Below are 20072 nucleotides of genomic sequence, written 5' to 3'. Positions count from 1 at the left end.
CAGGTGACAACACTTAAGTGGGATTGGGTATGAGGTGAAGTTTTAATCTGTAAAGTCTGCTAACTGAAGGGCCCTGTTACTTTCCTGCTTTAGCATTATAGGTAATTCAAATGCAACTAAGGTCAGGAATATGTAGTTCTGTTCTGCAATAGGCAACTCAGAAATGTTAGTACAAAAGCTAGATCCCTAACTTGGATCCTGACTTGTATTTGAGTATTTCCTCAATTGCATGCAATATTTGGCAACATCTGTGTTATACTTAAAGTATTTATTTAGAAATGGGACTTCATCTTATGGAAGTGTTTTTTAAAATATTTTTATGCTATCAGAAACTCCTAGAAGCTCATGAAGAACAGAACAGTGAAGCTTACACTGAAGCAGTAAGTTATGCTTTTGGGACGTGGTACATTATTTGAAGATTTAAGTTAGAGAAACTTCTTTTCATTATGTAAGTTCTAAACATTTGTTTGAACATGACTCCAGCATACCTAAGTCGTATTTTCCAAAGGTCACCTTTTATATATTGCACAAATTAAACAGTTCCATTAGCCATGCTGAGATTCCAGTTGTATTCAGTGCTGTTTCCTGACTTATACTCAAAACTAATTTAGCTGTGAAACCAGGAGCAAATATTCCATATATATTCTTATAATTTGCTGTTTTAATTTTTTCTTTTGAAAATAATCTGACCCATAAGTATAAAGTAAAATTAGTTAAGGCTGGACGTGGTGGCTCACGCTTGTAATCTCAGCACTTTGGAAGGCCAAGGTGGCTGGATGAAGAGGTCAAGAGATCTAAACCATCCTGGCCAACATGGTGAAACCCGTCTCTACTCAAAATATAAAAATTAGTTGGGCGTAGTGGCGTGTGCCTGTAATCCCAGCTACTCAAGTGACTGAGACAGGAGAATCACTTGAACCTGGGAGGCAGAGGTTGTAGTGAGCAAAGATGGCGTCACTGCATTCCATCCTGGTGATAGAGTGAGACTATGTTTCAAAAAAAAAAAAAAAATTAGTTAAATATAATTTAAAATATAAAAACTAAGTAGTGAGAATTTGCTGTATTTATGGCATAAAATAAATGGAAGGTGGCCAGGCACGGTGACTCATGCTTGTAATTCCAGCACTTTGGGAGGCCGAGGCGAGTGCATCATGAGGTCAGGAGTTTGAGACCAGTCTGGCCAACATGGCGAAACCTCGTCTGTACTAAAAATACAAAAATTAGCCAGGTATGGTGAAGTGTGCCCATCATCCCAGCTACTTGGGAGTCTGAGGCAGGAGAATTGCATGAACCCAGGAGGTGGAGGTTGCCGTGAGCCAAGATTGCATCATTGCACTCCAGCCTGGACAAGAGCAAAAACTCCATCTCAAAAATAAATATAGAAATAAAAAATAAAAATCTTTTTTAAAATGAAGGTTTTTTCTTTATATTTGTTTGTTTTTCCATCTTTTGCCATCTCATGTTTAGAATCAAGCAAAAAAAATTTTTTTGATATGTTTAGAAACAGCCTCACTCTGTCACTCAGACTTTAGTGCTGTGGTGTGATCACAGCTCGCTGTAGCCTCAATCTCCTGGGCTCAGGTGAGAGCTTCCCACCTCAGACTCCTGAGTAGCTGGGAGGACAGGTGCACACCACCACACCCAGCAATTTTAATTTTTTTCATATTTTTTGTAGAGACAAGTTTTCACCATGTCTCTTAACTCCTGGGCTTAAGCTATCCACCTGCCTTGGCCTCCCATCGGGCAAGGACTACAGGCATGAGCCACTATACCCAGTCTCAAGCAAATTTCTCAGTAGCCTCCTGTAACATGTTCATCACAGCTCAGGAGTAATAGTGGAAAGGAATGTTTTCCTAACTTTTGCCTACCATATCATTTTCATCCTATTGTAATTTTAATCTTTGATAATGCATTGAAATGTGTTAAAGGAATTCCGCTTCCATACATTCTAACTCTGCAGTTAATGTTTTCCCATGTTCAGTGAAGTATTAATTTTTCATATTCCTTTAAAATTTGTATACATTGTTTCTTTTGTCACATTAATTATGACTGTTAATGAATTTTATCATACACGTTTGAAAACAGAAATGTCAAGCCCAGAAACTTGTCACTAGTACCATCAAAATAGTAACAGGATAATGAAAAAAATAAACAGTTTTTTAATGAAGCAAGTTGTAAACTGAAATGATTAATTTCAAATGATGAGGAAAGTAGATTATGGCTATAAATGTATAAACAGCTTGGGATACGATTATTTTGTGTTTTTAATGTATTTATATGGGTAATTCCTGTTCCTCTTTTTTTATACTAGGTGAAGGAATTTGACTCAATATCTCGCTTGGATCAGTGGCTGACCACTATGTTGCTTCGCATCAAAAAGTCCATCCAAGGGGACGGAGAAGGAGATGGAGATCTCAAATGAAATGTTTTTGTCTTCGTGGCATGCAGCTAACTCCTCTTTAGTTTTGTCTTAGGGTCAAGTGATCTTTATGGGATGCCCATTTAATGGCTTAATTTTGTTGCATATGAGCCAGATGGCCGGTGTATTGTTTAAGCTCGTGGAGTCTGTGTTGCTGTGAAATCAATGAAGGAGAGGCTCCTGTTCATCTTGTGGTGATGATAGGTTGTTTCATGCTTATCAGGTCCCCCAGCGTTTTCTGAGAAGTACTTCAGAATCTTATTCCTCATATTTTATTGGTGTTTGTGGAGCCTGTGTTTAATGTTGCCACGTGTTTTTATGTCCTTCCTGTTGGACTTGAGTACTCAGCCCAGTTGTTCTCGTAGATGCTTTGCATTATCTCTGTGCTTTGGCATCTGGATACGTTCTTTAAATGTGTGTTCAGTTCAGGACAGTTACTAGGAATAAGTTTATAACTTTATTAGAAATCATTTGTATTTTTGTTATCCTGTGATTATTTTGATGGTGCTAGTGACTAGTTTCTTTGCTTTTTGTGTTGTTCTGTATGCTAACATGTGCATGGCAAAAATATAGAATAGCCAGGGTCTGTAGGCATTACACTGTGAGGAAAGGAGCTTTCTGGAAGCACTTGCTTCTTGTATGGATGAGTGTCAAAGGGAATTTGATTTGTACTTACACATACACACACCCAAGATCTATTAGAAATGGAATTTTCTCTTTTTCTGGAGATAGTTTTCACTTGTAGTTGGAGTGAAAATCCCTTTATGTCTGCATTAGAGTGTTTCAGTTGGCACAGCCTGCTCATTATTTTCATGTTTATATACTACGTTGAGGTGATGTGTTCTGTGCTATGGCTAGAGAAGTCTTGGTCAGGGCTGGATAGATTAAGTCAAGCTCAAGAATGAATGTATGTAATTTTCACATTTATTGCACATTATGGGTTAGGTGGGGTGAATGTGGTACAGGAGTAGACTTTATGCTCAAGTGGGCAAGAACCCCAGCTTGTTTCTCAGGGAACTTGATTGTTCTCTTAGCTGATGGAATATTTTGGCTTATTTGAACTCTGTCATGTTTAATTGGTTTATATAATACATGTGTGCTATCTTAATTCATGAACTTGATTCTGTTATTTTATATGGTGATATTGTGCTTTAGACATAGACTCGTCCCCTGAATGTCTTTTGCATATTTTATAGTTAAATGATTTATATTTGAAATGTGTTTGTTGCAAGACTTAACCCAGCAGACACTTTGATATCACGGATCTTCATTGATGACAGATAACGAAACTTCCTATGTTATGTCAGGTAGTAGTAAGTAGTGTTGGAATGACATTTTCACATTTGGTGGCTCTCAACTAGAATTGGTAGGATTTTATTGCGCTGAAGTAGAGTGAGTATTTCCAGGCCAAGGGTTGAGTGCAGGGTGTCTGAGGAATGGTGAGTAGGTCAGTCTAGGAAGAAAGAGAAAGTAGCAGGAAATGAAGTAGGAAGGGCCAGCCAAGGCCAGATCGTAGAGGATCTGTATCCGGTGGTCATGAGGACTTGCTGGCCATAGTTATGGTGGTGATGTGCATGAGGTGGGCTGCTTGGTAGAGCAGGAAGCTCTGTGATGTCAGAGCGTCTACTGGGGTTGGCAATGAGGATGCTGTGTCCATGGGCCCTAGAATCTAATGTGGATCCCCTCCTTCCTTCCAAGTTCTGAAATTCTTAAATGAGAGCTGGCTGTCTGTGGAGGTAAGATCTGGAATGGAGTCCAGTTGATATTTTCACTCCCTTTTAGAATCTCTTATGAAAAAATGGTCAGAGAGAAAAATGGGGTTTTGTTTTCTTACCTAATAATATATCCCACAACCAGCCAAATGCACTTGTGTGAAAATGGGGTGTGAGGAGTGGTTCTGAGTGCTTAAGTAGTTTGTTTCTTGTTTAAAGAATCTTCTGGTCTGACAACTTAAAGTGAAAATCAAATGATTTATTGTAGGGTGTTTCTGTTTAACTTTTATCATGATACCCCAACAGACCCCTGTCTGAGGGGTATTTTTTTTTAACAATACTGTTTGTAACATTTTGTTGTGTCAATTAGAGGGTCACTTGTTTGTATTGCAGTAAACACTGGGACCAGCTCCTGGGTTAATAATTTTTGTTTTTAATATTTCACATGAAAAGAAAGTAATTGTAATGGCTGGAATAGACTTGCCAGAAGATGAAAAAAAGAATGAGAAAAGCCCAGACAGTGGTGTGCAAACTTCGTTTCTTTAAATGTCCCATGGATGTAGGACAGTGCCATGTTTTAAGATGCCTGTGAACTAGGTCTTCAAGACGTATAGAATGTTACTTATGAACAAAATATAATTATGGTACAATTCTTGTACTTTAGCAAATCTGGAGTTAGTTCATAGTCAAAGTCAGTTAATATTTCTAACAGGAAAGGTTTGCTTTGTGACAACATTTTTATAGCTTGTGTGAGTTCTTTTATTTAATGATTTGAAAGCAGTATTTTTGCACAGTCATGACCATGTGTGGTGGCGTCACTGTAACCAAAGTATATGCACCAGCCCTTGTGCATTTGTTTCTCCTGATTTTGTGCATTTGAATGTCCAAATGCAAACCTTTGTGACTTCCTTTGGAGGATCTGGCAGCAAAGCATGCCCCCGTGACCTGCCTGCTGTGTTGTGAGCAATGACTAAGAGCAGGCTTCTGCCCCATGGAGCCCTGAGTTGCTCTGGGGTAGGGAATTACAAATGAAAACTAACCATGTGTAACAATAAATCTACCTTAGCAGAAAGAATATGTTTGTTTTATTTTAACCTGTACAGTAAAGTAGAAATTATCAGTAATACTTTGACAAGTCTTTTCTTGCTAAATTGGCATGGGTCAAAAGTAGCTTCCATTGCTTCAAGTTGTTCTCATTAAGATTAAGGCAACATTTGGGAGGCCGAGGCAGGCGGATCACCTGAGGTCAGGAGTTGAAGACCAGCCTGCCCAACATGGTGAAACCCCGTCTCTACTAAAAATACAAAAACAATTTAGCTGGGCGTGGTGGCGCGCACCTGTAATCGCAGCTACTCTGAAGGCTGAAGCAGGGGAATCACTTGAATCCAGGAGGCGGAGGTTGCAGTGAGCCGAGATTGTGCCATTGCACTCCAGTCTGGGCGACAGAGCACAAGACTGTATCTCAAAAAAAAAAAAAGAAAAAAGGATTAAGGCAACAGATGTTAATATTCTCTAGGCACTGGTCATTTGATGGGAATTCCAGGGCACTGTAGTGGTTTTGCAGACTGAGGGTTTAGAAGGAAACTCTGGTTACTTCTGTTGATGCAGTCCACTAAATTACATAACTCTGCAGACCCCACATTCTCATCCGTTCCTTGAATCCTTTAGGGTCTACAGTTACTTATAAAGCTGAGGAAAGCATGGTTGCTGGAAGACAGGTAGAGAGGTGAGGCAGCCCTAGGCCTGGCACTCTCCTATCCCAAGAAAGTACTACTCAGCTATCTGGTCAGTGTAGACATTTATCTTAATTTTGCAAGTATCTGTACAGGGAGAGGAGATGCCCCTGGAGAAGGGTCAGCCCCACTGACCACTGGGCCTGAAGTTCTGGTGAGGAAGAGGACCCATGTGGGGGTTGTGCAGGCTAGGTCATCCTATTATCCTATCATCGAGCCTTGATTGCATGTCCTAAAGTGTATTCCAACACTTCTGGCAAAATGTCTTAAATGGTAGAACAAGCTGACCCATCTAGGCATTCTGAGTTGTTGATCATTCACAGCATAAATCAAGTTGCTCTTCTCAGAATCATTTTCCTAATGAAGATACCGCCGTGCAGTTTAAAAGCCTAGTTTTGTCATCTTGAGTCCACACACAGATTGCCAAAGGTATGCAGATCATTTCCAAGTCTCATTTAGGGTGATGTGATAGATCACAGGTCCCCAACGCGTTAAGAAACTGGGCCTCTCAGCAGGTGAGCTGCGGCCAGTGAGTGAAGCTTCATCTGTATTTGCAGCGACTCCCATGTTTTGTGTTACTGCCTGAGCTTTGCGTCTTTCAGATAAGCAGCGACATTAGAGTCTCAGGAGTGCAAACCCTACTGAACTGCACACGCATGGGATCTAGGTTGTAATGATCTGTCACTGTCTCCCATCACCCACAGATGGGACTGTCAAGTTGCAGGAAAACACGCCCAGGGCTCCCACTGATTGTACATTATAGGATGTTCTATAATTATTTTATTGTATATTACAATGCAATAATAATAGAAATAAAGTGCACAATAAATGTAGTGCACTTGAATCATCCCAAAACCATTCTGTCCCCCCACCTGGGAAAAAAACTGTCTTCCATGAAACTGGTCCCTAGTGCCAAAAAGGTTGGGGACTGCTGTGCTAGATGACCCTCTGACTTGTGTGGCTTTCTCAGTTACATCTGCTCCTGTGCAGCTCCATGTGAACAAAGGCCCTTCGCAAAAGTGCCCTCCTCCCAAATGAAATATTGTTACTCCTGAGTACATGAATGTCATGATGTTTCGTTAAATACACAAGTATCCATCTTCTTTCCCATAAATGAACTCCTTGGAGTGAGTGACAAGGTTTAAGAGTTTAAAAATTAAATTATAATATAAACTCAAATTTACTTGTTTGGATAATCACCTACAGCAAAATCACATTTCTGTAAAAATCACCTTAAATAAAGGCCCATTTTTCCAAATGACAGTGAAGAATTTGGTAAAACCAATGTCTGTACATCCCTTTAGAGTGTGGGCTAACAGTATTTCACAGAAAATGGTTGAAGTAAGCTCCTAAGTGGCCTTTCTTGAGGCTCTGGGAGAGGCAGTGTACCCGTACCTGGGCACTTTCCTCAGTACACACTTGGGACCAACCAACCAGAGGGTGGCCTCACTTCCACTCAGCATGGCTGTGCTTGGATTTGGAGGAATGGGGCATCGCCCAGGAGGTCCTCTGTAACCAGTCTCCTACAGAGTTAGGTTTCTCTGTTCTTAGGGACAGAGAAATATTTATAGTAGAAGTCATATCTTTGATGCTTACTTTAACATTACATTGAAGAAAGTGGCAGAGAGCTCCACAGCACTTACTCACACCCTAGCCTGGTTGCGGCCTGTGCCTGAGCAGAGGTTAGGATTTCTCCTTTCCAGGATCCCACTGCCAGAGACCAACTGGGATCCGAGCAGTTAAACAGCTTCATCCTAGGACTGTATGAAATTAAACGCTTATGGACCCTGATTTTACATTTCATTATTCGTGTAATTAAGCAAATTATGTGTTTCAATTAAGAATCCTGTTTCTGCAGAGCCTAAATTATAACAGAAATTTTTTTTAATTGCAAAACTACTTTTACAAAGCAGACATTTATTAACACCATTTTTTTGGTAAAATTTCTAAAGAAACAAATTCAAGACAAAAATCCCTCCAGTAGGTAACAAAATACTGTTTCAATTCCTTCTGATCAAGTGACTTTATTTCATAAAAGAGTACATCAGCTGGGCAGGTTCAGTCTCCTCTGGATGTGTGACAGTCACTGTTTCTTCTGTAAACATAACTAGGATACAGTAACACTGTCATAACTAAATTTTAAGTAAATTAGTACTGTGACCTCCAAGGGCAGGTGTGAAACGTGATCAGAGCCTGAAACACCTTGTAGTGGTTTCACTAAAGTTAAAACAAGAGAAGCACTTAGGAAGAAAGTCTTCCTTCATTAATTTCTGGCATAGTGCAGCTACATCTTCATCCTGGAAATTATGGACAAAGTGTACCTTCCACTTAGAAAATCCAAGTGTTTTCACAGCAAGTTTAATAAATTAAAAATGTAGGGAAAAAGGAACTACTGAACAACAGAATTCTTCAAGGTCCTCTTTTTAAATTAATGTTTAAATGTTACATGTGAATCAGCATTTCACAAGCACATAGCACATACTCCAGGCCCTAGAACCAAATGTCAACATTTAGCAAATACAGCAGAATCTTTTCATTGTGACTTTTTTTTTTCCCCCTGAGATGGAGTCTTGCTCTTACCCAGGCTGGAGTGCAATGGTGCAATCTCGGCTCAGTGCAACATCCGCCTCCCAGGCTCAAGCGATTCTCCTGCCTCAGCCTCCCAAGTAGCTAGAATTACAGGCATGTGCCACCGCGCCCAGCTAATTTTTATATTTTTAGTAGAGATGGGATTTTGCCGTGTTGGCCAGGATGGTCTTGAACTCCCAACCTCAGTTGATCCGCCTGCCTCGGCCTCCCAAAGTGTTGGGATTAAAGGCATGAGTCACCATTCCCGGCCTCATTGTGAATTTTTTAAAGCGATAATTAAGTCCTGCATAAAACAGCCAAAGGAGTATTTGAGACAAAGTTACTGGTTCGTCACAATCAACTCTTTAAGGCATAATCGGAGGTAAGTGTGCTGAGACTTTTGGTCCCTTCTACGTTCTCACATGCTCCCAAGGAAACGGACGTGTCAGTTACTTGCCTGCTTCCACCTCTAGGTGTGGAAATGAGGAAGTCTGGAAATAACAGAAATCAAGTCATAAAAACCTGGCAAAAATATTGATACTCTGTTCTACAATTTGCCACAGTCACCTCATTTTTCAAATAAAATGACTACACAACTTTCAAGTGCTCTAAAACGTCTTAATTTTTCATGTCTCTACAGAAAAATACTATACTGTTTTGCTAGATTCTTTGGTAGGACAGCTTTTACCTAATCTTGATTTTTTTTTTTAAGACTGAAACTGAACGGTCTCATCTCATTTCTAAGTTGATTTTATGACAAACTCCCTAGCTGTGTATGTGCTGAGATTACACTAAGCAGTTGTGCAGGTGTTCAATCTGTCACACCTTCTTTTCTGCCTACAAATGGGGGGTGGGGAGGAATGAATGCAACAATCCATTTCTTCAGTTGTATCTAAGGGTCCCCACAGAAAATCCGATTTGCTTCCATTCAACAGGGAAAAATGGCTGAAAATATGTGGCCCCAGTTTTATTTCAGCTTGGAAGAAAAATACCTTAAAAGTAGTTAGGAGAGAAGTAAACCCACATGGAAATATAAGGCAGGGTGAGAAGCCAGGAAGACTTGTTAACGACAATATCAGGAGCTGGTTCAGTGCTCTGTACTCTGCAATTAAGACAAGCAGTTGTCTAAACAAGAGAAGCTTTAGAACGACTAACACACCCTACACCAGAATTAAGTGAGGTTATGTTCACTGCCTTGTTTGTAAAATGTAGCTGAGATCATGCAGATCAGGATTTTTGAGGGAAAGCTTTAAAAATGCTGTGATAAAGCCGTGCAAGTTAGCAGAAGTTCAGGAAAATCTGCAGAGGCCATTCTTCCCACATCCTTGCACACGGACAATTATTTTTCTTAGCCCCACATCATCTTGAGTTCAGCTACCACATGGGCAGACTAACAGGATGGGAACTGCTTGGCACTTAACTTGAAGCTCTTATTCCATGTTGCTCAAAGAGTGAAGCTGTGTGGGCACTGAGTCTGTCTGTGGGGTCAGCTCACTAAGCTCACTGATGGTGGCAGCCAGCAGGGCGTCCTGGGGCACCACGGTGGCATCTGACTTGCAGGCTGTGTCTGCAGAACTGTCCTGCATGGTAGGTACAGTCCCTTGGACTGTAGCCAGGTTGTGGAAATGGCCATTTTCTGCAAAAGACAGCAATTTATCTGAAAGTTTGGACGACACATACTCTTCGTCAGGCTGTTCAGTCTTGTGCCTGTCATCGTTCTTGGGCGAGCCATCTACAATGACAAGGAAAGACTTCCATGGAGTATTCTTATCGTGTATCTACAAGTCAAACACAAAACAAGAGTCACTGAATGTGTCTGAACAAGTGCATCTTTTAAAACAAGTCCCTCTACAACTTCAATTTTCGACTTTCACTGACAAGTACCCCCTGCCACCACCCTCACTGTTACAGAGTAGTCGTCGTGGACTGTGCTTTCCCTGGGCCTCGGGGCTTGGTGCTCCACTTCATTGACTCAGTGAATGTTCCACTGCAGAGACAACCCAAGGAGAAAGTACCTGTTGTCTCGACCCCTAAGCACCTTGGAGAATGGTGGTAGGTATTTCTCTTTAGGTTCCATGTATCTAAGGGCAGCAGCTTGCTTCTCAAACAAGCCATCCCACTGCTTACTGAGGTGTGCCGCCGAAGCGTGGACTTGTCGGTGAATGTTCGTCCACATGCGTTGCACATGAATGGCCTCTCCCCCGTGTGGATGCGACGGTGGCGCTGGAGGGCGTTGAGCTGGGTGAACTGCTTGCCGCACTGGTCACAGCAGTAGGGACGCTCCCCTGAGGCAGGGAGAGAGGAGACTGGTGGTGGGTCCTTTTGGCCTACTGTGCTTAATTCTGAATACACACTTGAATGAATTGTTGCAAACCACTGGGAAGCCTCAGCATCCAACATAAAGGTTATGTTGGGAACAACTTAAGGGCTACAAATCTACCATCTCTATAATACCAAGAGTTTATGTTACACCAAAAAGGGGCCACAGCCTCAGAAATGACACTTGTTTTCCACAGTAATGGAGTATAAAATTACAAGTCCCCTAACAACTAAATATGCATGTATGTGTGTGCATGTACTAACATGTAGAGATCATTATCCCTGTGTCTACACATCCACATCTGCTCCCAACATTCACACCATGACTAAGCTGTCTGTCCATTTCAGTAAAAGCTCCAGGTAGCAAAGGGACTTCGTCTTCTCATTTACACACATAAGTGCTCCCACTTTTCAGTTTCTCAGAGTTAGAAACAAGAATCTCTAAAAAAATGCTATTATGGGCCGGGCGCGGTGGCTCAAGCCTGTAATCCCAGCACTTTGGGAGGCCGAGGCGGGTGGATCACGAGGTCAAGAGATCGAGACCATCCTGGTCAACACGGTGAAACTCCGTCTCTACTAAAAATACAAAAAATTAGCTAGGCATGGTGGCGCGTGCCTGTAATCCCAGCTTCTCAGGAGGCTGAGGCAGGAGAATTGCCTGAACCCAGGAGGCGGAGGTTGCGGTGAGCCGAGATCGCGCCATTGCACTCCAGCCTGGGTAACATGAGTGAAACTCCGTCTCAAAAAAAAAAAAAAAAATGCTATTATGACGTATAAAGTTTGTCCAGTTTTCTTCAAAAACTTAATTACAAGTAATTTACTGGTGAATCTACAAGCTTTGGGATTTTTTTTTTTTTTTTTTGCCAAACTAAACTCCCTTCCCTGGGACATTCCAACCATACCTGTGTGGACTTTAATATGCTGGTAGAGTGAATTCCGCTGGGCAAAAGTCCTGAAACATACTTCACATTTAAAAGGTTTGGATCCAGTATGGATTCTGTTGTGGTGTTTTAAGTACTCCTTAGAAGCAAAACTCTTGCCACATGTTTCACACATAAAAGGCCTTTCACCTACATGAAAAAATGAAATAAAGTCATAAACAATACAGCATTAAAAACATATGGAAGAGTCGGTCTATACTCCGAAAACCCATGTGAACTCCTCAAAAGTGCCTTGGTAGGTAGGCAGCATGTTACATTTTATAGTAAAAACTATCGTAAAATATTTATTCATGCAAGATGCTTGCTACTTACTGAAAGTTGGTATAAAATATCCTTGAAAATCACAAGAAAAATTCCATTTGACTAGAATCAGAGGTATTGGTTTGTTCAGCTGGCTCACATTTTAGAAATGTAGTCACTCCAAACAAGAAAATAATTTCACAACTTCTGTATGGAGAAATTGCTGGATTATTTTCAAAGGAGCACTTCTATGAATCTTTATCAGAATAAAGGTCCCTCTTCAAAGGAGAGTTAAGTTTACAACAGATATATATCACTCTTCCATTGTAGGAACTCCAATCAACTTGACTGAATTGCAGGTCAAAAGTTATAAATACCTGCCCACTTACTTTTGTAGTTTAATACCACAAATCAAACTTATCAAATTATTAGGTGTGCCCCTGATTTCACAGACATCAAAATAAAAATATTGACTTTAATAATAAAATCTTACCATGTTCATATTCTTATCAAAGGACCAATTCTAACTTAATTCTTCACTATAACCTGACATTGTCCCCAATCCCAAGCTTTCTTTAGATACCAATTCTACTCATTCTGTAGTCATAACTCATGTCATTAAATGCTAATTTCATGACATTGAGATTTGCATTGAGTGACATGAATGATGACTACAGAGTGCGCAGAACTGGTGTCTAATCAAACAGACATGGTATCTCATGAGACAGACATGTCATCTGTCTCACCTGCATTTGAACTTGAGGCTTATAAGCCAGTGTTTACAAGTAAGAGTAAAAAATGCAAGCAAAGAAGGAGCTGGGTTAGAAGAATTAGAACACTTCAACGCTGTATGCTTCTGTATCTTACACAAGATTCTGAACCTCAGGGTTACTGTGCTGAAGCAGAATAAAGCCAACTTAAATTCTCACATAATTCATAAAGACTTTAGAAAACATAATGAGATAATCCTATTACCTTAATATATAACAACTTATTCTTGTCTTTTATGTGCAGGTTTTCAATACAGTTGAGGTTAACTGTATGCTTAACTGTGCATTTTAAAGTTGAACATCCAAGCACAGACCTTTTCATGTCATTCAGAGCCCTTACTCTGAATAGCCAGGGTGATAAGCCAGGGTATAGATTTACCAGAGTTTGCTGGAGCACTTCCCTGTGGTTGGACAATCAAGTTGTTTCCCATTCTTAGTTAATAAAAACAGCAAGAAGGGGGATAACAGCATATAACTCTTCCCACATGTTGGACAATTTCTTTAGGACAGAGTCTTAGAAAAGGAATTTTTCGTTATAACAGTAAGAACTATTTTATATCTCTTGATACTTAAGACCTGCATGCCAGATCCTATGGCCTGGTGGTATAAAAGCCATGGCCACGTGCACACGAGCAACGAAGGCAATGAGTGTATGTTTATTCATTTTGCTCACTTACTAGATGGAAAAGCTATATCATGGCTTTAACCTGCACCACCTTGGTAGATGCCAACTTCAAAATTAATCAATTGCATTTCCTTCTACAGCTAGGAAAGACATTCAATCACAACAGCATGGGTATTTACCTGTGTGACACCTTTTATGATAAATCAGCATGTGGTTCTGAGTGAATCTTGCACCACATTCATCACAGACAAAAGGTTTTTCCCCTGTATGAATTCTGAAAGTACAACATTCATATGATAACTTAGGATGTATTTCAAAGCTCACTTTGCAGTACAATTTCCACTCTATCCTGCAAAAATCATTTATTCCAAGAGACCTAATGAGAATGACTGCAGTGACAGGTCAACAGCCCATAATCTCCATCCCAAAATAAACTGAGTTTCTGCACAAGGTCAATGGATCCACACATTTTCCATAAATCACTGACTAGAATGTTCATCTACACCTGCTCACAAGCCCTACTGCTGATGCCATAAGGCATGTGCGGTTTTTGAAAACACTAAAGACCACCGTCTACTATTTGTAAAGCTGTCTCACACGGAATAATCAGCCGCAAACGCTTTAGGAACTACTGCTGACTAAGTGTCACATGATCAAAAATTTTACTCTAATTTCCTAATATGATGTAACCAGTTGAGAAAGGAGAACTGTTCTCAAAATGCTGAAGGTGGCATTTTTAAAATGCATAAGCATTTTAATGTCACAACTAGTATGAAGTAGCAATCAACCATAATTTACCGAGCACTTCCTAAACCAAGTATTTTTAACTGATTACACAGAGTAAAAGATGATGACCACTAAGTTACTAACCCAAGACTGATGTAGGCTTGAGGGCGGATCTAGAATAGAACAGAAAACAACTGCTTGTTGGGATTTCAAGAATAAATATACTAACAACCATAAGGAAACTTATTTAAAAACATCACCACACACCTACAGTTCAGAAACGTATTAAGAAACAGAAAGCATTCTCTGTCCTGATTCTGGAGTGTAGACTGCACAGAGGCACTCCTAAGCCTGAGAACCAAAGACAAGAGACAAGCTCTAAAGCCAGAAGCGGCATCTCACTGAGGTCTCTACTGAGACTGTGGGACCCAGGCAGGGAGTCACAGAACCCGAGATGTAAATGAAGAGTCAGGAAAGGAGAAACAAAGGTAACGAGGCCCAACTCTTCCTCCAGCACGGCAGGGCGAGCCTGCGGCCACTGTGGCAGGCCCCACCAGGGGGACATCCCAGCCCACAGGAGCACTCCGGGGTCTCAGAACAAGGGAGCGGAGCCATCGCTTGCAGCCCGTCTACCTTGACAGCGAACTCAGTGCTGTCTCGAAAGAGGCCCCCAGGTTTGGAGTGGGCAAATTAGGCAGTAAGACATCACCGGGTCCAAATCCCAGGACGATCTCAGTGCTTGACACGCCCCTCCAGTGCACAGAGACCCCTCTGGGCGGCTTCCCGCGTACCTCATGTGCGTCTTGAGTGCAGACGGCTGTGAGAACCTGGCGCCACACTCGGTGCAGCCGTAGGGCCGGTCGCCCGTGTGTGTGCGCTCGTGCAACCGCAGGGCTGTCTTGGAGCTCAGGCCCTTGCCGCACTGGCCGCAGCGGTGCCGCTCGCCCCCGCCCTCGTGCACCTGCAGCACGTGCCGCTTCACGTCCTTCTTGCGCTTGAACTTCTTCCCGCACAGCTCGCATGGGAAGTGGCGCTCGCTGCTGTGCACGTGGCGCTGGTGGCTCTTCAGGTTGCAGCGGTTGGCGAAGGTCTGGCTGCAGGTGTCGCAGCGGTACACCACCTCAGTGGCCACGCCGTGGCGGTGCTTGCTGTGCTTCAGGAAGCTCTTCTCGTATAGAAACGCCTTCTCGCAGATACTGCATTTAAAGTTGCTCTTTTTCTTCTCCCCCTCTTCCTCTTCCTCCTCCTCCTCTTCTTCCTCCTCTGCCCCTGCTTTCTTTGATACTTCCTCCAACTTAGCACCTCCCTGGCAACCCTCATTTTTGATAACCAGCTCCATCTCTGCACCCACCCTGTCTGGGCTTTGGTCCTGGGGATACCTGTAGTCCCCCACATCACTCTCAGCACTTTTCTGCTGCTCTCGGAGTCTTCTCGTGTATTTCTTTTTAGGGATCTCCACAAAGACCTTCCTTCCAGCCAGCCTTCCACTAGCTCTCCTGATTTTAGGGTAGGGAGGCTTAACTATCTCTTTCTTCTTGTCTACTTTGTCCTTGGACTTCCTCGGCAAATCTGGAGACATGCCATTGCTGGCTCTCTCTCCTGGGCCGCCCAAGGAATCAGTGAGGCCATTGGGGTGAGGGCCATCCGTGGCCACACTTGCCCTGGGGACAGGAGCAGCACTAATTTGGGAGCCACTGCTCGCCTCGACCTCCTGAGACTCTGAGAAATTTTGCAACTCCAAAAGTACTGACTCTAACATCTGTTTCTTTAACTGAAAACAAGTTTCTGATAGGTCCAAACATTTCAGCTTTTCAGCCGTTTCCAACATTCGCTGCACCCGATCTTCTTCCACCTGTACCTTTGCAGTGTAGACAAACTCAAGAAATGAAGCAAAGTCAGCAACCTGCACTTCATTTAAGTAGACATTAGTCCTAGTACCATCCACGCTCTTCTCATTAAGGAACACTTCCTTAAAAAACTTGCTGGTGGCAGCCAGCACTGCCTTGTGGGCCATGAAGTCTTTGCGGACGCCCTGATACTCCACGCTGACTGTCACGTCACACAGGTGGCCCAGGAGACGAAGCTCATGCATTTCATGCAGTAGGTTAAATGGTGAGGATTTGGATTCCAGCAGAACCGCACCGCTTTCCATCTTTCTTCCTTCCAAAAACAGCTTTGAAAAAGAAACAAGAATTATGCATGAGCAATCACTGAGGCAAAAGGACTAAAATTTATGAGGATTACTTCAGTTCTTGGGAGGATACTGACTCATTAACAACCTAGCTTTACTCAGGTAAAGATGTGAATGACACTTTACTTCTTAGCACAGTTTTCTAAAGTGAACTTCCTCATGCATTTTCCTGAGGTAATAAATCGGCATGAAAAAAAAAAAGTGTATTCTAAGATTTCTTCCTGTGATAAACAAATGATGGAAGTTGTGATTGTGAAAATACATTAATGCACTAATTTGCTCACCAAGGTCACTGCCTAATTTGCTTACAAACATAGACTGCAAACTGTAAAAGAATTCATGGCAGCAATAACGTCAAGTTCTTTGATCAGGAAACCAGATAATTAAGATAAAACATCTAGCCACCACCATCTGGGAGCAAATCGAAAACCTTAGGCAATCATTTCTGCCTTTGAAAAGAACCAAGTAAGTAACTACTTTCCACGAGGAAAACTTCCTGGAAAAGTAGTTCACAATTCATTGCCCATTCCCAACATGCTAAATACCTCATAACTTGAATTATTCTTACTCTACTGAAACAATGAAAGTTCCACAGCTTTTACAACCTGTGTTACTTTGAACAAGCAACTTCTCTGAACCCATTTCCTCCTCCGAAGAAGGCTGACCGGCTGTTCCATGAACCTGAAAGTTGCTGGCTAGTTGTTATTGGTTTCCCACACACAGGCCAAGGTGATATAGTGATCCCCATTTCATAGATGAGGACCTAACAAGGTATCAGTCAATGGCTGGTTGGGACCAGCTGAGTAGATGGGACTCAAACTACTCAACACACTATTCCCCTCAGCCTCGCCAAGGGCAAAGGGCTACCTTTAGCCCCGAAATCTTCCCACTGCAGTGAACATGCAAATTTCACCAAACCCACCTAAGGCCTCCAGATACCTTCACCCCATCATCATTCCTGCTGCTTTGCCGCAAACTCCCTGAACATGTGTTTTCTCCAGGAGGTTCGGCCCTGCCCTTCAGCTCTGGAATCTACCTTCCTCTTTGATTCCTGCCTCCACCCATCCAAAGCACGTACCTTCCTTCTAGCCTCCTTTCGCCAGAATACGGATGTCACCTCGGATTCAACATGTCTAGGAAAAAAGTTGTCATCATCTTTCCTGAAAAACCAGTCCCATCCCTCACCCCTTCTCCAGTCTCATCAATGATACTGCTCCCCAAAACCACCAGTCCCGGTACATGGAAAAGACTACCCTCTGGGAGTTCTGCTGTAAACAAGTACCTAGGAGGCTTGAGCAATGTCACCTGAAGGGGACTCCACAGTAAACTGTGAGAACACTGACAAAGCCTAAGCAAAGGATCTATAGAATTGGGGCGGGGTTTCAGCGGTCCCAGCCCCAGCCTGCGGAAACAAGGATGCCGAGGATTAGCCTGACATCCATACGCACGGCCAGCCCTGACTTCTCCAGACCTCTGCCAACAGGGCCCTCGAGGGGACCTGATTTCTCAATCAACAGAGTGGGTTCTAAGCACGATTTCCTATGTTGTGTGGCCACTGGAGTGCAGGCACTGGAGGTGGCGACAGGGCCTTCTGCGGCCGGTGACAGCTGCGTGTCCGCTGAAGCTCATTGGCATTCTGGCCGCCTCCCAGTGCGCCCGGCATCTGCACCCGCGTTGGCGGCCCCTGAGTCCCCGGGGTCCACAGGGCCAGAGCCCTTCCCAGGAGACGCTGCTCCCCGCAGCCGCGTCCAGGGCCACAGGGGCCGGAGTTTCCAAGGGGGCTTAAAGCCGCCGCCGTCCTCACGGCACCTCCCACCCAGCCGGCGCCACTTCGCCGCCACAGCGCCCGGACCTTCCGTGGCCCTCCAAAGACGACCCGGTGAACAAACTACTGCAGCCGCAGAGAAGCCCCTCCTCGGCCGGACGCGCCGCCTCTCGACGCCGGCCGCGTGGATCAGGCCCTCGGGCCGCCCCCTGTCCCCTGCTCCCGCATCCCCGAGGCCCGCCGCTCCTCAGAGCAGCCCCGGCGCCCGGACGACAGCGGGGAGGCGTCCAGAGGCGAGGAGCCGGGGCCGGGCCTGCGGGCCGCGTACTCACCTCCCAGCGGACGCCCCGCCACCGCGGTCCGCTGGCCGCTGGACCAGGCCGGTAGGAACTGCCGGCCCAGCTAGGCGGGGCGCTGTACCCGGCGCGGGCGCCTCCGATTGGTCGCTGCAGGTCCCTCCCCTCCCTCGGCTGGCCCCGCCCCTGGCGGGGCTGAGGAAGGAGCTGCGCGTACACGTCGGGCCGCGGAGCGGTTCGCGCAGTTACCTGATCTGACGTACGCCGGGGCCGCGCGACTGACTGGCGACGTCGGATTGCGTCATCCGCCGCGAGCCAAGGCCTACGCCTGCGCAGGCGACATGGACGCCTGCGCTGCGGCACGCCACAGCGGGGCGGAGCCGGTCGCGAAAGGTCACGTGAGCGTCCGAGCCGCGTGGTCACTTTTGGGTCCATTCCGGGCATCTGGCCTCGAGACCTGGGCACTACCGGGCTCCAGGCAGGGCGTGGCCTGTGGTTGGTTTCCTACTAAGAGCTGCTGAGGTCCGCGAGGCCGAGCGCACCCGTGGGGCACAGTGGCCGCGCGAGGAACCTCGCCGAAGGGCAGGCTCGAAGCAGGCACGCACCGCGGGGACGCTTCTTCCGCGGTGCCCCGCCCCTGCCGGGAGACCCGGCGCGCCAGGAACCGGCACTGCACGCTGCAGCTGCAGTCATTATCGCAGGGCTTTATTTTTCCAGGAGTTCCCATCCCGGCGAAGACTTTGTTCACTACGGAACTTCCCAGAGATCTATCTACTCTTCTGAGGAAAGCACAATTGGTACCTTCAGATTCTCTGACTCCTCGAAATCTTGCTGTTTCCCCCAGTCCTTGCTCAGTACTAAAGCCCGCTTAGAAACACCTGCCTTAAGTCAGACTTCCAGCTCGCCATAAATTGACCTTGCTCTTCGCTCCCAGCCATTGCTAAAGCTTTGCCAGGTTGATGCTGTTCCTTACTGAGGCCAGCAGTTAACTCAGCCTTGTCTTATCAATAGGTTGAGTTTGTACTGTTTGGGAAATGTGAGGACAAATACAAACTTAATATAAGAGGTTTACTACTTTCTGTTGAAAATAAGAGGTTGCCCTCCCTTTTTCTTTGAACAATTACTTTTTTTTTTTTTTTTGAGACGGAGTTTCACTCTTGTTACCCAGGCTGGAGTGCAATGGCGCGATCTCGGCTCACCGCAACCTCCGCCTCCTGGGTTCAGGCAATTCTCCTGCCTCAGCCTCCTGAGTAGCTGGGATTACAGGCACGTGCCACCATGCCCAGCTAATGTTTTTTTTTTTTTTTTGTATTTTTAGTAGAGACGGGGTTTCACCATGTTGACCAGGATGGTCTCGATCTCTTGACCTCGTGATCCACCCGCCTCGGCCTCCCAAAGTGCTGGGATTACAGGCGTGAGCCACCGCGCCCGGCCACAATTACTTTTAAAAATTGGTAATTAGTGTAATTACTTTTTCCACTCTTGAAATCTATAAATCCTTTTGAAGACTAGTTAGGCCTTTTTGTCTGCTTTATAATCTAGAAATATCTTTCTCTAGGACCTAGGAGCCATCTCTTTAAATATCAAGGGAGATACTGCCTGTATCTTCCAGCTTTAATGGGAGAGTAGGAGCCTATAAATCAGTGGGCCCTTTGCCCCAACTTACAAAATTATCTCCTATCATAAAGATACAAGTTTCTTTTTCCTCTAGATAAAGCCAATTGGCTAACACAGAGAATCACGCCAAATATCAGATTAAATAAACTG

General features: G+C 44.2%; 2 protein-coding genes across 5 annotated transcripts in view; one reads left to right on the top strand and one right to left on the bottom strand.

Moving 5' to 3' along the window:
* The window catches only part of NAPB (NSF attachment protein beta), a 44473-nt gene extending 39270 nt beyond the window's left edge, over positions 1-5203 (top strand). For both annotated transcript variants that reach the window (XM_032248156.1, XM_032248157.1), the window contains 2 exons: positions 330-380; positions 2312-5203. In XM_032248156.1, the coding sequence (XP_032104047.1) occupies positions 330-380; positions 2312-2422 (162 nt within the window). In that variant the 3' untranslated portion in view covers positions 2423-5203. The remainder of the gene's footprint in view (positions 1-329; positions 381-2311) is intronic.
* A 3500-nt stretch (positions 5204-8703) lies between these two features.
* GZF1 (GDNF inducible zinc finger protein 1) lies at positions 8704-18903 on the bottom strand. Of its 3 annotated transcripts, none has more exons than XM_032248150.1 (6): positions 18342-18892; positions 14845-16226; positions 13507-13601; positions 11654-11821; positions 10560-10717; positions 8704-10210 (listed from the first exon to the last, which is right to left on the bottom strand). In XM_032248150.1, exons 1-6 carry the CDS (start codon positions 18747-18749, stop codon positions 9863-9865), a joined length of 2559 nt encoding a protein of 852 aa, XP_032104041.1. In that variant the 5' UTR covers positions 18750-18892; the 3' UTR covers positions 8704-9862. The 3 variants fall into 3 exon arrangements, with proteins under 3 accessions (XP_032104041.1, XP_032104042.1, XP_032104043.1); XM_032248151.1 differs by lacking the exon at positions 18342-18892 and adding an exon at positions 17323-18226; XM_032248152.1 differs by lacking the exon at positions 10560-10717 and having other exon boundaries at positions 18342-18903.
* Between the last annotated feature and the right edge of the window lie 1169 nt (positions 18904-20072).

Source organism: Sapajus apella, unplaced genomic scaffold, assembly GCF_009761245.1.
Source record: "Sapajus apella isolate SASKATOON/1434 unplaced genomic scaffold, GSC_monkey_1.0 scaffold65, whole genome shotgun sequence".
Classification (NCBI taxonomy): Eukaryota; Metazoa; Chordata; class Mammalia; order Primates; family Cebidae; genus Sapajus; species Sapajus apella.
This window is presented reverse-complemented; position numbering and strand designations above follow the sequence as displayed.